We start from the raw sequence: 17748 nt of genomic DNA, 5'->3' as shown, positions 1-17748 counted from the left end.
ACCCCAGTAAATAACACAAGACAAAATAACACAATAACACAAGAGATGAACAGCATGGAAAAGTGCAACTTGCTGGCACTCACATATCCTCACAATATGGAAGGCTACTGGCTGTAAGCCTACAAAATAAGCAACATGTTTTATAAGATGCTGGCCTCATCTGCTCTGCTCCCCTGTTACTCATTGCCCATTCAAACTAACCTCATTGTGATGAGGATGATGATGAAGAGAAGATGAGGATGATGATGAAGAGGAGAACAATAATCATAAATTGCTGGTTGATGAGAAAAAAACATTGTTCATCCATATGCATTCTCTGCATATTGCTCTCGGTTGATGTGATAGGGACACTACTCTCCCACATGCTCTTGTATTAACTATGACTTGCCCCGCAGCCAACTTTTCTAGGACTACACCCATTCATGCTTGATAAGCGTGTACCCCTTTTTCCCCCGGGTTCATTTGAATATTATTATATTTTACATTTGTGTGACTGTCCTTGTTTATCAGTGTTTTGTTACTTGTCGTGTTTTGGGTTTCTTGTGGACAATAGGAGGGGCAGCTGTTGTTTCTGAAAAAGCTAATAGGGATCAAAATAAACAAATGAACAATTGGTTGCACGCCTGCTTGGCTATGGTTTTGCCCAGGGAGCGGTTCAAGGTATTTCCACCTCTTTCTGCCAGTGTTCTGTAAACTCATGGCCAGAGTGTCCGTTTTGGATTGAGTTGATTTTGATTAGGGTTTCTTGGTGTTTTTTTTGTATTGGTAAGTCATATTTGCCTATTTTGCTGTAATAATAAGGCTTTTAATACCTACCACTATTCTTTGGCGGGTGTGGGTTGTAACTGCATCCAATAATTGCTTGTGACCACTTTAACACAAACAGCACCTTCACTAGTAATCATTCAGTGTGTTTCTACATTCAGATTAGTTTTTCACAGCGCTAGCACATTTCCCATTTTGTTCACCCACTGCTTGTGATGACTCGATCCCCTGCAGAAAATAGTTGTTAGGATGTCCCGGGAACATCAGGAGGTTGTATTAGGGTCCCTTGCACATCCTTGGGACGTTCCCTGTTTGCTAGATACAGTTGAAGTCAGAAGTTTACATACACCTTAGCCAAATACATTTAAACTCAGTTTTTCACAATTCCTAACATTTAATCAGAGTAAAAAATTCCCTGTCTTAGGTCAGTTAGGATCACCACTTTATTTTAAGAATGTGAAATATCAGAATAATAGTAGAGAGAATTATTTATTTAATATTTTATTACTTTCATCACATTCCCAGTGGGTCAGAAGTTTACATACACTCAATTAGTATTTGGTAGCATTGCCTTTAAATTGTTTAACTTGGGTCAAACCTTCGGGTAGCCTTCCACAAGCTTCCCACAATAAGTTGCATGAATTTTGGCCCATTCCTCCTGACAGAGCTGGTGTAACTGAGTCAGGATTGTACGCCTCCTTGCTCACGCACACTTTTTCAGTTCAGCACACACATTTTCCTTGGGATTGAGGTCAGGACTTTGTGATGGCCACTCCAATACCTTCAGTTTGTTGTCCTTAAGCCATTTTCCCACATCTTTGGAAGTATGCTTTGGGTCATTGTCCATTTGGAAGACTCATTTGCGACCAAGCTTTAACCTCCTAACTGATGTCTTGAGATCTTGCTTCAATATATCCACATAATGTTCCTGCCTCATGATGCCATCTATTTTGTGAAGTGCACCAGTTCCTCCTGCAGCAAAACACCCCCACAACATGATGCTGCCACGAACATGATGCTGCTTCACGGTTGGGATGGTGTTCTTCGGCTTACAAACCTCCCCCTTTTTCCTCCAAAGATAACGGTGGTCATTATGGCCAAGCAGTTCTATTTTTGTATCATCAGACCAGAGGACATTTCTCAAAAGTATGATCTTTGTGCAGTTGCAAACCGTAGTCTGCCGTTTTTATGGCAGTTTTGGAGCAGTGGCTTCTTCCTTCCTGAGTGTCCTTTCAGGTTATGTCGATATAGGACTTATTTTACTATGGATATAGATACTTCTGTACCTGTTTCCTCTAGCATCTTTACAAGGTCCTTTGCTGTTGTCCTGGGATTGATTTGCACTTTTCACACCAAAGTACGTTTGTCTCTAGGAGACAGAACGCGTCTCCTTCCCGAGTGGTATGACGGCTACGTGGTCCCATGGTGTTTATACTTGTGTACTATTGTTTCTACAGATTAATGTGGCATTTGGAAATTGCTCCCAAGGATGAACCAGACTTGTCTGGAGGTCTACAATTTTTTGTCTTCTGAGTTGTTGGCTGATTTATTTTGATTTTCCCATGATGTCAAGCAAAGAGGCACTGAGTTTGAAGGTAGTCCTTGAAATACATCCACAGGTACACCTCCAATTGACTCAAATGATGTCAATTGGCCTATCAGAAGCTTCTAAAGCCATGACATAATTTTCTGGTATTTTCCAAGCTGTTTAAAGGCACAGTCAACTTAGTGTATGTAAACGTATAACCCACTGGAATTGTGATACAATGAATTATAAGGGAAATAATCTTTCTGTAAACAATTGTTGGAAAAATGACTTGTGTCGTGCACGAAGTAGATGTCCTAACCGACTTGCCAAAACTATAGTTTGTTTACAAGAAATTTGTGGAGTGGTTGAAAATTTGTTTTAATGACTCCAACCTAAGTGTATGTAAACTTCTGACTTCAACTCTATTAAGATATCTTGTTTTGTTTTTCATGCTGAAAGGTCTCTTTTATACAAACCCTCACTCTATTTCTTCACACATCGCTTAGCTTGATAGAATTTATTTCATAGAGCTGTGGAGGATAATGTAATTGTCACCCGGCCTTAGATTTAGGGATATTGCATTATGAGAGAGAATCATCCTCACTTTCTTAGCTTTTAATTAAGTATGCAGATTCCATAGAGTTTTATTCGAAGTCAATCAAGATTTAATGGATTATTTTTTATTAGTTTATGAAAAAAAGCCTTTTCAAAGGGAAGAGGGTGTGCATTATTCATTGGTGACACCAGAAGAATGTATTAGAGGTCAACCGATTATGATTTTTCAATGCCGATACCGATACCGATCATTGGAGGACCAAAAAGGCCGATACCGGGTAATCGGACAATTTTTTAATTTTTTTATTTAAAATTGTATTTTATTTGTAATAATGACAATTACAACAATTCTGAATGAACACTTATTTTAACCTAATATAATACATCAATGAAATCAATTTAGCCTCAAATTAATAATGAAACATGTTCAATTTGGTTTAAATAATGCAAAAACAAAGTGTTGGAGAAGAAAGTAATGTGTGCCAATATGCAATATGTGCCATGTTGTCACGCCCTGGTCGAAAGTATATTGTGTTTGTCTTTATTTATTTGGTCAGGCCGGGGTGTGACATGGGTTTTGTATGTGGTGTGTTTTGTCTTGGGGTTTTTGTTAGGTATTGGGTTTGTATTATAGTAGGGGTTTCTAGCATAGTCTATGGCTGTCTGGAGTGGTTCTCAATCAGAGGCAGGTGTTTATCGTTGTCTCTGATTGGGAACCATATTTAGGCAGCCATATTCTTTGAGTGTTTCGTGGGTGATTGTTCCTGTCTTTGTACCAGATAGGGCTGTTTTGAGTTCTCACGTTTATTATTTTTTCGTTAGTTTATTCATGTATAGTTTTTTTTCATTAAACAAACATGAATCATCATCACACCGCATTTTGGTCCGCCTCTCCTTCACCACAAGAGAACCGTTACACATGTACTGTATGTGCCAAGTAAAAATGTGTGCTAAGTTAAAAAAGCTAACATTTAAGTTCCTTGCTCAAAACATATGACATTTGGTGGTTCCTTTTAACATGAGACTTCAGTATTCCAAGGTAAGAGGTTTTAGGTTGTAGTTAATATAGTATTTATAGGACTATTTCTCTCTATACCATTTGTATTTCTTATAGGCACTATAGTATTGCCAGTGTAACAGTATAGCTTCTGTCCCTCTCCTCGCCCCTACCTGGGCTCGAACCAGGAACACATCGACAACAGCCACACTTGAAGTAGCATTACCCATCGCTCCACAAAAGCTGCGGGCCTTGCAGCGCAAGGGGAATAACTACTCCAAATCTAAAAGCGAGTGACATTTGAAACGGTATAAGCGCACACCCAGCTAACTAGCTAGCCATTTCACATTGGTTACACCAGCCATTAGGCTGATAGGCTTGAAGTCATAAACAGTGCTGTGCTTGCGAAGAGCTGCTGGCAAAACGCACGAATGTGCTGTTTGAATGAATGATTACGGGCCTGCTGCTGCTCAGTCAGACTGCTCTATCAAATCAGACTTAATTATAACATAATACACAGAAATACGAGCCTTTGGTCATTAATATGGTTGAATCCGGAAACTATCATTTCGAAAACAAAACGTTTATTTCAGTGACATACCGAACCTTTCGGTATTTTATCTAACGTGTGGCATCCCTAAGTCTAAATATTCTTGTTACATTGCACAACCTTCAATGTTATGTCAAATTAGTTCGCAATGAGCCAGGCAGCCAAACTGTTGCACACTGAGAAAAGACACCATTTCACCTGGTTAATATTGCCTGCTAAACTGGATTAGTAGTTATAACTAGTGATTATGATTGATTGTTTTTTCTAAGATAAGTTTAATGCTAGCTAGCAATTTACCTTGGCTTCTACTGCATTTGCGTAACAGGCAGGCTCCTCGTGGGGTGCAATGGTTATAGCGTAGGACTAGTTAACTCTACGGTTGCAAGAATGGATCCTCCGGGCTGACAAGGTGAAAATCTGTTGTTCTGCCCCTGAACAAGGCAGTTAACTCACTGTTCCTAGGCCGTCATTGAAAATAAGAACGTGTTCTTAACTGACTTGCCTAGTTAAATAAAGGTATAAAAAAAAATTCAAACATTTGTAAAAAAAATAAATAATGGAAATCGGCGCCCAAAAATACAGATTTCCGATTGTTATGAAAAGTTAAAATTGGCCCTAATTAATCGGTCATTCAGATTAATCGGTCAACCTCTAGAATGTATGACTGAGAGAAGAGAACTTAATGATGTTCTTGACTTCGATGACTTGACTTCGATTTCACTGTGACTCATCTTACTACTGGAAAGATACAGCAGGTAGGAAGTGTATGACCCCAGGCCAGCCCCGACCTCCAAACGATGAGCTCTAACCCCTGTATGACCTATGTCTGGTGTTCTATAGCCTTGACCTCTAACCCCTGGTCTTTGTCTGTATTCTACAGGTGATCCAGCGCAGGGAAGATGGCTCGGTCAACTTCTTCAGAGGATGGGACTCCTACCGTGAGGGATTTGGCAAGATCACTGGAGAACACTGGCTAGGTAAGTGTGTGTGTCTGATTTGTGAGTTAACGATCAAGAAGTACCTTGGCACAGTCCTTAGTTCCAGGACCATTGCAGAGTGTGGGATAGTGGTTTGAGTGCTGGTAAAATACGAACGTAGTGTGGTTGGTCGGGGTGGATGGGTGGGCGTATCATGCGAACGACTAGCAACTTAAATGTTGCGAATTCGAATCTCATCATGGACAACTTTAGCATTTTAGCTAATTAGCAACTTTTCAACCACTTGCTACTATGGAACTACTTAGCATGTGAGCTAACACTTCCACTAACCCTAACCTTAAACATTTTAGCTAACTCTTTCTCCAACCCTAAACTTAACCCTAACCTTAACTCTAACCCCTAACATTAACCCCTAGCCTAGCTAGTGTTAGCAAGCTAACTAACCTTAGCATCCTAGCCACCTAGCTAAAATGTCTTACATATTGTACGTTTTGCAAATTCATAGCATATTGTAGTTTTGCAAATTCGTAACATATCATACGAAATCTAATTCACACCATATCATACAAAGTGGGTGATGGACACCCACAAATTAATATATGCCATACAAAATGTAACATATCATACTAGATGGCGCATTGCGGATTTACATAAAGAATAATACGAAATGCTCAGAGACCAGGTTGTAAATGTGGAGAGGAAATTGGTTTTGAGGTAGCTCCTTAGATTACTCATCTAACCAAATGTAACCACAAATACAGCAGATTATGGTGAGAGCACCACAGAGTACTCTTCCTCTTCCACATTCAGTGGGGTAGTTGACTGCTTAGCCGCCATCATCCCTCGGGCCAAACATGAACTATAAAATGGTGTACAGGCTAGACAGTGCTTTACTAGCTGCTCCTATTTCTCTTTATTTCTCTCTCCTTCTCTCTCACACCCCCTCTCTCAATCAATCTCTTTCACTCCCTCCCATTCTCTCTATCACTCTCACTCACTCACTCTCTCTCAATTTAATTCAATTTTAGGGCTTTGTTGGCATGGAAAACATATGTTAACATTGCCAAAGCAAGTGAACTAGATAATAAATACAAGTTAAAAAAATAAATAAATCAATAAACAGTAAACATTACACTCACAAAAGTTCCAAAATAATAAAGACATTTCAAATGTCATATTATTTGCAAATAGTTAAATTACAAAAGGGAAAATAAATAAACAAAAATATGGGTTGCATTTACAACAGTGTTTGTTCTTCACTGGTTTCCCTTTTCTTGTGGCAACAGGTCACACATCTTTCTGCTGTGATGGCACACTGTGGTATTTCACCCAGTAGATATGGGAGTTTATCCAAATTGGGTTTGATTTCAAATTCTTTGTGGATCTGTGTAATCTGAGGGAAATATGTGTCTCTAATATGGTCATACATTTGGCAGGAGGTTAGGGAGTGCAGCTCAGTTTCCACCTCATTTTGTGGGCAGTGTACACATAGCCTGCCTTCTCTTGAGAGCCAGGTCTGCCTATGGCGGCCTTTCTCAATAGCAAAGCTATGCTCACTAAGTCTGTACATAGTCAAAACTTTGCTTAAGTTTGGGCCAGTTACAGTGGTCAGGTATTCTGCCGCTGTGTACTCTCTGTTAAGGTCCAAAAGGAATTATTGGTTGGTGAGCATACCCAAGACCACAGAACTTTAAAGGGCAATGGGTTCTATAACTGATTCAAGTATTTTTAGCCAGATCCAAATTGTTATGTCAAATTGTATGTTCCTTTTGATGACATAGAAGACCCTTCTTGCCTTGTTTCTCAGATCATTCACAGCTTTGTGGAAGTTACCTGTGGCACTGATGTTTAGGCCGAGGTATGTGTAAGTTTTTGTGTGCTCTAGGGCAACGGTGTCTAATTTGTATTCGTGGTCCTGGCAACGGGACTTTTTTACATCCATTTACATCCATGATTTATATATAAATGAGTTAGAGAGACTGCTAGAACAGTGTGCAGCACCTGGCCTCACCCTACTAGAATCTGAATTCAAACGTCTACTGTTTGCTGATGATCTGGTGCTTCTGTGCAGAAGATCTAGGTTCTGCTGTAGGCCCTTCTTGCTTGGGGACAGAAGAACCATATTTATTATTTCTACTATTGACTGTTATCATTTTTTTTGTTATTGTTATCTGTATTATTATTTACTAATATTATATATTATTGTTCTTCATTATTTGATTACAATGTATATTGTATAGGTTAGGAAGGTTCCTAATCAGCTTAAATTTGAATTTGATAGAGAGAGAGAGGGGGGCAGTGGAAGAGAAAAGAGAGAGAGAGACGGGGGGCAGTGGAAGAGAAAAGAGAGACGGGGGGCAGTGGAAGAGAAAAGAGAGAGAGAGACGGGGGGCAGTGGAAGAGAAAAGAGAGAGAGACAGGGGGCAGTGGAAGAGAAAGAGAGAGAGAGACGGGGGTCAGTGGAAGAGAAAAGAGAGAGAGAGACGGGGGGCAGTGGAAGAGAAAAGAGAGAGAGAGACGGGGGCAGTGGAAGAGAAAAAGAGAGAGAGACAGGGGCAGTGGAAGAGAAAAGAGAGAGAGAGACGGGGGACAGTGGAAGAGAAAAAGAGAGAGAGAGACAGGGGGCAGTGGAAGAGAAAAAGAGAGAGAGACGGGGGGCAGTGGAAGAGAAAAGAGAGAGAGACAGGGGGCAGTGGAAGAGAAAAGAGAGACGGGGGGCAGTGGAAGAGAAAAGAGAGACGGGGGCAGTGGAAGAGAAAAGAGAGACGGGGGGCAGTGGAAGAGAAAAGAGAGACGGGGGGCAGTGGAAGAGAAAAGAGAGACGGGGGGCAGTGGAAGAGAAAAAAGAGAGAGAGACGGGGGGCAGTGGAAGAGAAAAGAGAGAGAGAGAGACGGGGGCAGTGGAAGAGAAAAAGAGAGAGAGACGGGGGGCAGTGGAAGAGAACAAGAGAGAGAGACGGGGCAGTGGAAGAGAAAAAAGAGAGAGAGAGACGGGGGGGGCAGTGGAAGAGAAAAGAGAGAGAGAGACTGGGGGCAGTGGAAGAGAAAAGAGAGAGAGACAGGGGGCAGTGGAAGAGAAAGAGAGAGAGAGACGGGGGTCAGTGGAAGAGAAAAGAGAGAGAGAGACGGGGGGCAGTGGAAGAGAAAAAGAGAGAGAGACGGGGGGCAGTGGAAGAGAACAAGAGAGAGAGACGGGGCAGTGGAAGAGAAAAAAGAGAGAGAGAGACGGGGGGGGCAGTGGAAGAGAAAAGAGAGAGAGAGACTGGGGGCAGTGGAAGAGAAAAGAGAGAGAGAGAGACGGGGGGCAGTGGAAGAGAAAAAGAGAGAGAGACGGGGGGCAGTGGAAGAGAACAAGAGAGAGAGACAGGGGGCAGTGGAAGAGAAAGAGAGAGAGAGACGGGGGTCAGTGGAAGAGAAAAGAGAGAGAGAGACGGGGGGCAGTGGAAGAGAAAAGAGAGAGAGAGACGGGGGGCAGTGGAAGAGAAAAAGAGAGAGAGACAGGGGCAGTGGAAGAGAAAAGAGAGAGAGAGACGGGGGACAGTGGAAGAGAAAAAGAGAGAGAGAGACAGGGGGCAGTGGAAGAGAAAAAGAGAGAGAGAGAGACGGGGGGCAGTGGAAGAGAAAAGAGAGAGAGACAGGGGGCAGTGGAAGAGAAAAGAGAGACGGGGGGCAGTGGAAGAGAAAAGAGAGACGGGGGGCAGTGGAAGAGAAAAGAGAGAGACGGGGCAGTGGAAGAGAAAAGAGAGACGGGGGGCAGTGGAAGAGAAAAGAGAGACGGGGGGCAGTGGAAGAGAAAAAAGAGAGAGAGACGGGGGGCAGTGGAAGAGAAAAAGAGAGAGAGACAGGGGGCAGTGGAAGAGAAAAAAGAGAGAGAGAGACGGGGGGGCAGTGGAAGAGAAAAGAGAGAGAGAGACTGGGGGCAGTGGAAGAGAAAAGAGAGAGAGAGAGACGGGGGGCAGTGGAAGAGGAAAAGAGAGAGAGAGAGACGGGGGGCAGTGGAAGAGAAAAAGAGAGAGAGACGGGGGGCAGTGGAAGAGAACAAGAGAGAGAGACGGGGGGCAGTGGAAGAGAAAAAGAGAGAGAGAGACGGGGGCAGTGGAAGAGAAAAGAGAGAGAGACGGGGGACAGTGGAAGAGAAAAGAGAGAGACAGGGGCAGTGGAAGAGAAAGAGAGAGAGAGAGACGGGACAGTGGAAGAGAAAAAGAGAGAGAGAGACAGGGGGCAGTGGAAGAGAAAAATAGAGAGAGACAGGGGGCAGTGGAAGAGAAAGAGAAAGAGAGAGAGAGAGACAGGGGGCAGTGGAAGAGAAAAAGAGAGAGAGAGACAGGGGGCAGTGGAAGAGAAAGAGAGAGAGAGAGAGAGAGAGAGAGACAGGGGGCAGTGGAAGAGAAAGAGAGAGAGAGAGAGAGAGAGAGAGACAGGGGGCAGTGGAAGAGAAAAGAGAGAGACAGGGGGCAGTGGAAGAGAAAAGAGAGAGACAGGGGGCAGTGGAAGAGAAAGAGAGAGAGAGAGACGGGACAGTGGAAGAGAAAAAGAGAGAGAGAGACGGGGCAGTGGAAGAGAAAAATAGAGAGAGACAGGGGACAGTGGAAGAGAAAAGAGAGAGAGAGACGGGGGGCAAGTGGAAGAGAAAAGAGAGAGAGACAGGGGGCAGTGGAAGAGAAAAAGAGAGAGAGACAGGGGCAGTGGAAGAGAAAAAAGAGAGAGACAGGGGCAGTGGAAGAGAAAAAAGAGAGACAGGGGGCAGTGGAAGAGAAAGAGAGAGAGAGAGACGGGACAGTGGAAGAGAAAAAGAGAGAGAGAGACAGGGCAGTGGAAGAGAAAGAGAAAGAGAGAGAGAGAGAGACAGGGGGCAGTGGAAGAGAAAAAGAGAGAGAGAGAGAGACAGGGGGCAGTGGAAGAGAAAGAGAGAGAGAGAGAGAGAGACAGGGGGCAGTGGAAGAGAAAGAGAGAGAGAGAGAGAGAGAGACAGGGGGCAGTGGAAGAGAAAAAGAGAGAGAGAGACAGGGGGCAGTGGAAGAGAAAGAGAGAGAGAGAGAGAGAGAGACAGGGGGCAGTGGAAGAGAAAGAGAGAGAGAGAGAGAGACAGGGGGCAGTGGAAGAGAAAAAGAGAGAGAGACAGGGGGCAGTGGAAGAGAAAAAGAGAGAGAGAGACAGATAGAGACAGCGAGAGGGAGAGAGGGGGAGTAAAACTAGCATCTTTTAAAAAGAGGCACTGCCAGCCTACAGACCACAAGTAGACTACCACATCAGCCCTATCACATTAAAGACAGGTAAAGAGAAGGACAGGACCAGCAGGAGAGGGGAGGGCCTGCTGGCTATAAGAGGTTATCAATGTTTCCTCGACCCCGCTGTGCCCAGAGTGCTCTCTCTCTATCTCTCCCTCTCTCCCCCATCCCTCCATCCTCCTCGCCCGCTCTTCTTGTGGTTTTTGGAGAGCTCTTCAATCTCAGGGTTCTGACAAAGACAGACAGACCTGCCATTGCAAATCGCTCATATTTGAATAATCGCCACCACCTACCACACACACACACGCGCATGCACACACACACACACACACACACACACACACACACACACACACACACACACACACACACACACACATCCTGTAGTCACATGTACTTATACCACTCAGGGGTCTAACAGCTCAATTATGGTGCTCCAAATTTCCCCCACTCATCACATGGCGAGTGGCATGTAAAGCCATAAACACAGCAATCTGCGCCGTGGTTATATTTTTAGTTGCAGCGAGGGACAACCAGGGAGAGGGGGAAAAGAAAGTGATTGGGGCAAAAACACTGCTATTCTTCCTGTGGTTCCCTCTGCAGTCATTAGTTTATTTTTAACGAGGCACAGCATAAGTTGGGTTGACCTAGTGCAGGAAGAAGCAGAGACATCACAGGCAAATTGGATACAAGAACAACGGTCTTACCACTACACGGGCAGTACACACTACTACTACTGGGCAATTCCACGGTAACAAAACATGTATTTCTTATCAAAATTTGTTTTGGGCAGAAATGCCTTCTGGAAATTTCATGTGCCTTAATAACGAATGTATGCCATCTGTAAATATGAATACAATTGCTAAATTACGAGCCTAGTTGGTTTATCCACGGAAAAAACAGGAACCTTCCCAATAGCCATGATTGGCTGAGATAATGGATGGGCTGGACATGCTGAGAGATGAGTCCGGATTGGTCTGCCATGTAGCCGCTGTCTAAAAAACATGAGCTAGTTAGTATGTGTAGGTAATCCTATATAACGCTGCTTTTTAAAAATATATCACATAGTAGAACTGCAAAAGTGTTGCTCTCCACCTTCTGGAGGACCGAGTTTTGAAATCAGTTGAATGCCCTGTGGAATTAGAGTATGATAGCTAAGGAGATGGATAGCATTTGCTTGCAAATATTGGAAGGGATAAAAGGCTAGACATGGAAAATGAAACTATAACTAACTGGCATCCTCACCATTACATCAGTACTACAACTACCATTATCATTACTACTACTACTACTACTACTACCACAATCATTAAACTGATATCATTGCCATCACCCCTACTACCCATACCACTAATATTTGGAACAATAATCACAATAATAGTAATAACAATAATAGTTGTAACAATAACACTAATAATAAGTAAGTTACTGTTTACTATGCAGATGTTATTATTCTGTGTCCCTCAGGCTATGGCAGGAAAACACATATTTGACTGAAAGACGAGCCATAGCTCCGTTGCCCATTAGTATTTTTGTTTTTCCTCTGGGTTTAATAAGTTAACATTTTGAATAACGGTAGTAATTGCTGTGAATATTTCTCACAGTAAAGGAGACACTGCACCTCTGTTTCCACCTCCACGGTTGTGCAGTGACCACATACACAGACAATGGTCTCAATGAGGACAGCAGAGCTGACTACACTGAATGTGCTAGTGGCTAACAGCCTGCTGCCTGGCCTGCACACTATCACATTGTGGAGCGAGAGGAGTTAGAGCCCTGTTGATTGATAAGATGAGAGCACCCCTCCAGCTAGGATGAAGTCCATCACTCCTCAGCAGGTCAGGCTTGGTCCTGTTTGTGGGTCTGTCCCAGTAAGACGGCCAATTATCTTCAAATTCTATCTTTGGGAGGAGCAGAATACAGTTTTCAACCAGCGATTGAGTTGTGAGACTGCTGTAGAGCTCATCACTCCCCCTAACTGGGAGGGGGCCAGAGACAATTACTCGATGCGACACATCTTTCTAACTAATATACACACTGAAGCGATGTTGCTGGACGATTATTTTTAAGTCTAATATTGCGGGTAATGGAGTCGCCAATGACTAGAGTTTTCAATTTGTCAGAACTAATGGTGGGAGGCTTCGGTGGCTCAGACCCCATAACGGGTGGAGTAGAGACAAGAGAAGGCTCGGCCTCTGACTCCGACTCGTTGCTTAATGGGGAGAACTGGTTGAAAGTTTCTGTCGGCTGAATGAGTGACACCGGTTGAGCGTTCCTACAGCATTTCCCTACAGAAGCCATGAGAAAGTTGTCCTTCTGCGGGGACTGTGCGAGGGGATTTATACTAACGTTACTATCTGTAGTTACTGGTGGTACAGACGCTGTTTCATCCTTTCCTACACTTAAATTGCTCTTGCCTAACGATTGCATCTGAAGCTGAGCTTGCAGCACAGCTATCCTCGCCGTAAGGCGATCGTTCTCCTGTATATTATGAGTGCAGCGACTGCAATTAAAAGGCATAATGTTAATGTTACTACTTAGCTTCGGTGGTGGAGGTCCTGTTGAACCATGCCCAGATAAAGTGTCCAGAGTGAAAAAGTTGAATGAAAAAAGTAGAGCGAGGAAAATAAAAAAATAGAACCAAGACGTTGGTAAATGTGTTAAATGAAGATTGATTAACGGTTCTAAAAAAGTAAAAACTGTCAAGTTTGTCACGTAGCCAAGTAGCAACAAACAGCACAGAGACAAGTGACGCACTCAAATGGAAGTGACGAGCACTCGCGCAATCCAAGGAGGGGTGTCCAAGGAGGGGTGTCCAAGGAGGGGTGTCCAAGGAGGGGTGTCCAAGGAGGGGTGTCCAAATATGTGATGGTTACCTCTCTCACCATTGTAGTCAGGCTCAGAACCTGTTCTCGCATTGACATCTCCACAAAGAAGCACTTTACCTACCCTCTGCCTGAAATTGAATGATTTCTGTATGGAAATTGTCAAAAAACAGATCATTATAATATGATGAATCTGAAGGAGGAGCATAAGCTGCACATATGCATACATCATTGTCACTTTAGATTGTACTTTTGTTCAGTTTTAGCCAAATGTGGTTAGTACCTTTTTTCATTTCATTCAGTGCTAAATCCTGCCTATGCCAAATGTCCCGGCCCCGTTGAACATTTTTATTGATTGATGGTGGTAAACTTTCCCTAATAGCCTGAGGGACACTGAGTATGAATGTCTCCATGTCGCCATGTTAGGATTATGATGTCCTGTCCCTTGATGTTTTTTTTGTTGTTGAAATAACAGATTTGTTAGAACCAAAATGTGAAGAGTATAGGCCCTGGATATTCCAAGTTATTGATCTCATGTATAGTGAGTGAGTGAGTGAGTGAGTGAGTGAGTGAGTGAGTGAGTGAGTGAGTGAGTGAGTGAGTGAGTGAGTGAGTGAGTGAGTGAGTGAGTGAGTGAGTGAGTGAGTGAGTGAGTGAGTGAGTGAGTGAGTGAGTGAGTGAGTGAGTGAGTGAGTGAGTGAGTGAGTGAGTGAGTGAGTGAGTGAGTGAGTGAGTGAGTGAGTGAGTGAGTGAGTGAGTGAGTGAGTGAGTGAGTGAGTGAGTGAGTGAGTGAGTGAGTGAGTGAGTGAGTGAGTGAGTGAGTGAGTGAGTGAGTGAGAGAGAGAGAGAGAGAGAGAGAGAGAGAGAGAGAGAGAGAGAGAGAGAGAGAGAGAGAGAGAGAGAGAGAGAGAGAGAGAGAGAGAGAGAGAGAGAGAGAGAGAGAGAGAGAGAGAGAGAGAGAGAGAGAGAGAGAGAATTAAAGGATCTGTCTTGTTCAGTAGTCTGCATATTAAATGCAGTAGCTGGCGCACTTCTCAACATATGTAGGCTGATGATCTGAATGATACATTGTGTGGGCTGCATCATGTGGTCCACTTCTCTGAAGGACAGTGTTCTGCCTGACCTTAGAGTAGTGGTCAGTGCTGTGCTGTGGTCTAGTAGAGCTGTGTTGTGATGGGCCGGGTCTAGTAGAGCTGTGTTGTGATGGGCCGAGTCTAGTAGAGCTGTGTTGTGATGGGCCGGGTCTAGTAGAGCTGTGTTGTGATGGGCCGGGTCTAGTAGAGCTGTGTTGTGATGGGCCGGGTCTAGTAGAGCTGTGTTTTGATGGGCTGGGTCTAGTAGAGCTGTGTTGTGATGGGCCGGGTCTAGTAGAGCTGTGTTGTGATGGGCCGGGCCTGGTCGTGCTGTCCGGTGGCGGGTCTGGTCTGGTAAATCTGTGCTGTGGTGGGCCGGTCTAGTAAAGCCGAGTCTGGTTTTTCTCTTCTGGGGATGGTGGGGGTAGTGTTGTTTCAGAAAGTGGAGCGGGGGGGCTCTGCTGCTGGGGTGATGGGTGTGTGGGTCCCTGTCAAGTTTTGCATCCTTTAGGTCCTTTGAAAAGTTTCTGACACTGTCCTGATCAAGGTGTACATTATCGTATAAGTGTTCACGTGTCAGAGTGGGATGATGAGCCATCCTGACGTTGAGCAGTGAGACACAGTCCACAGTCATCTATTTTGTCAGTCAACTGTCCTGTGAAGTCTTTTCTTGGTAGGAGTGTTGTTGGGAACATAGCCTGTTTCCGCTCTGCCACTCTTCTCAGATATATTTTCACCTTTGGCACAACGGTTGTTTGTGCCAGTGTGGATGATGATGTTGTCAGGGGTGTCAACCCTGGTCTGACTGAGTAGATGCATTTCACTGTCAGTTGTAGGACACCAGAACTTATACACATGTGCCTAGGGAATCATCTTTCCTGGACCAAGGACTTCCCAGTTGAATCGATAAGGATTGCAGTTGTGGGTGGTTGTCTGGATGGAACAGACTGGGAGGCTGGTGTTCTGACCTGGGCTGGAGCAGACTGGGAGGCTGGTAGGCTGACCTGGGCTGGAGCAGACTGTGAGGCTGACCTGGGCTGGAGCAGACTGGGAGGCTGACCTGGGCTGGAGCAGACTGGGAGGCTGACCTGGGCTGGAGCAGACTGGGAGGCTGGTAGGCTGACCTGGGCTGGAGCAGACTGGGAGGCTGGTAGGCTGACCTGGACTGGAGCAGACTGGGAGGCTGACCTGGGCTGGAGCAGACTGGGAGGCTGACCTGGGCTTGAGCAGAATGTGCCGTAGCAGGCTGGTAGGTTGACCTGGGCTGGAGCAGACTGGTAGGCTGGTGCAGTGTCATCAGGCTGTGTGGTGGAGGCCATGCTGGTTATGCTGGTCTCAGGTTCTGCTTGTGTTGTACCAAGCTGGTGGACATGTTCTCTAGATGCAGAGGACATAATGACTAGCTTCTGGTTGAGGGTGTCAATGTACCTCTCTCTTTGCTCTAGCTCTTTTCTTGTTGTGCTCAGATGGTCTCTGAGGTAATCATTTGTCTGACTGAGTTTGTCCATTCTGCTTTGTAAATTACCAATAGATGCGCTGCTCTCCTCCCTGAACTGTTTCATCTCTTCTTTTAGTTTCTGGACAGTGTCATCATCTTGAGGCTTGTTCTCTCTGAGTTCTATGACCTCTGCTTCAACTAGAGAGAGAGTGTTGTGGAAATGTTGCATAGCAGGTGTTCTTGGTGTTTTAGGCATGTTCTTGGCTCTGTCTGCTGCAGGTGAGGTAGGTAGAAGGACTCTGAGCAGCAAGAATCCCATGAGCTTTTTCAGAAATGCTGATCTGACAGCCTTGGCTGATGCCTCTCTTTTTGGAGAAAGGGGAATGGTTGCAAATAACCCTTTTCCATATGTGCCCTCATTTGGTATTAAATATAAAATGTGTTCTTGTTTTGCAACTGGTAAGATCTGCAAACAGACATTCATGGTTCTGTCCCATCATCAAACCTTTGAAACTTTTATAAGCTTTCTCCATTTGGATGTCTGGTGGGTAAACAATTTCCATAGCAACACTGGTGATGTTGGCTACAATGTTGCAATAGAAGCCTACCTTTTCCAAAACAACATTGTTTCTTGTGTTATTGTCTCTAGTGCCTTGAGAGAACTGTTTTACTTTGATGTTCTTTGGTCTTTTGTACTTATTTTGTCTTTTATATTGTTTTGTTAACTAGATATGTTTTTGTTGGCTAGCTAGGATATTTTAGGAGAGTCCCTAGCAATGGCTTAGCAGCTGGTAAGCAATCCAGCTAGCTAAGCTAACTGCACAAACAGATACTTTGAATGTACTTCACTATAAAACCATGTCAATTTCAATATTTGTAGGATCATCTTTTTTTCAGCTGCTGCGGCTCAATATGAAAACTCTCTCTCTCTCTCTCTCACTGTCTCTCTCTCTGTCTCTCTCTCTGTCTCTCTTCTCAACTGTCCTCTCTCACTGTCGTCTCTCACCTGTCTTCACTCTCTCTCTCTCCTCATCACTGTACTCTCTCTCTGTCTCTCTCTCTCCTCTCTTCTCTCCTCTCTCTTCTCACTGGTCTCTCTCACTGTCTCTCTCTCTGTCTCTCTCTACTCTCTCTCTCTCTCTCTCTCTCACAGGTTGTCTCATCTCAACTGTCTTCTCATCTCTCTCTCTCTCCTCACTGTCTCTCTCTCTGTCTCTCCAATCTCTACACTGTCTCCTCTCTGTCCTCTCTGTCTCTCCTCTCCTGTCCTTCTCCTCCTCTCTCTCTCTCTCTCTCTCTCTCTCACTGTCTAGTCTAACTGTCCTCTCGCACTGTCTCCTCACTGTCCTCTCATCTCTGTCTCTCTCTCTCTGTCCATCCGTCTCTCTCTCCCTGTTCCACTGTCTCACTCTATGCACTGTCTCTCTCCTCTCTCTCTCTGTCTCTCTCTCTCTTGTCTCTTCTCACTGTCTCTCTCATCTGTCTCTCTTCTCTGTCTCTCTCTCCTCTCTCTCTGTGTCACTGTCTCATCTGTGCTCTCTCTGTCTCTCTCTCTCTGGTCTCGCATCTCATAGCTCTGGGTGTCTCTCTCACTGTCAATCTCGTCTCTCTGTACTCTCATCGTCTCCTCTCTGTCTCATCTGACTGTCTTCAGATCACTGTCTCTCTCCTCTCTGTCGCTCGTCATCTCCTGGTTCATGTCTCCTGTCTCTCTCCTTGTCACTCGTCTCTAGCTGTCTCTCTTCTCTCTCTGCCTCTGTCTCTACTCTCTGGTCATCCTCTCTCTCTGTCATCTGGTCTCACTGTCTCTCTCTCAGCGGCTCCTCTGGTCTCTCCTAGCTCTCTCTCTCT

The 17748-nt window shown here is 44.5% G+C and overlaps 1 protein-coding gene across 2 annotated transcripts in view; it reads left to right on the top strand.

Moving 5' to 3' along the window:
- The window catches only part of LOC109868772 (fibrinogen C domain-containing protein 1), a 212892-nt gene that overhangs the window by 142800 nt on the left and 52344 nt on the right, over positions 1-17748 (top strand). For both annotated transcript variants that reach the window (XM_031803076.1, XM_020458504.2), the window contains one exon: positions 5276-5372. In XM_031803076.1, the coding sequence (XP_031658936.1) occupies positions 5276-5372 (97 nt within the window). The remainder of the gene's footprint in view (positions 1-5275; positions 5373-17748) is intronic.

Source organism: Oncorhynchus kisutch, linkage group LG23 (assembly GCF_002021735.2).
Source record: "Oncorhynchus kisutch isolate 150728-3 linkage group LG23, Okis_V2, whole genome shotgun sequence".
NCBI classification, from domain to species: domain Eukaryota; kingdom Metazoa; phylum Chordata; class Actinopteri; order Salmoniformes; family Salmonidae; genus Oncorhynchus; species Oncorhynchus kisutch.
This window is presented reverse-complemented; position numbering and strand designations above follow the sequence as displayed.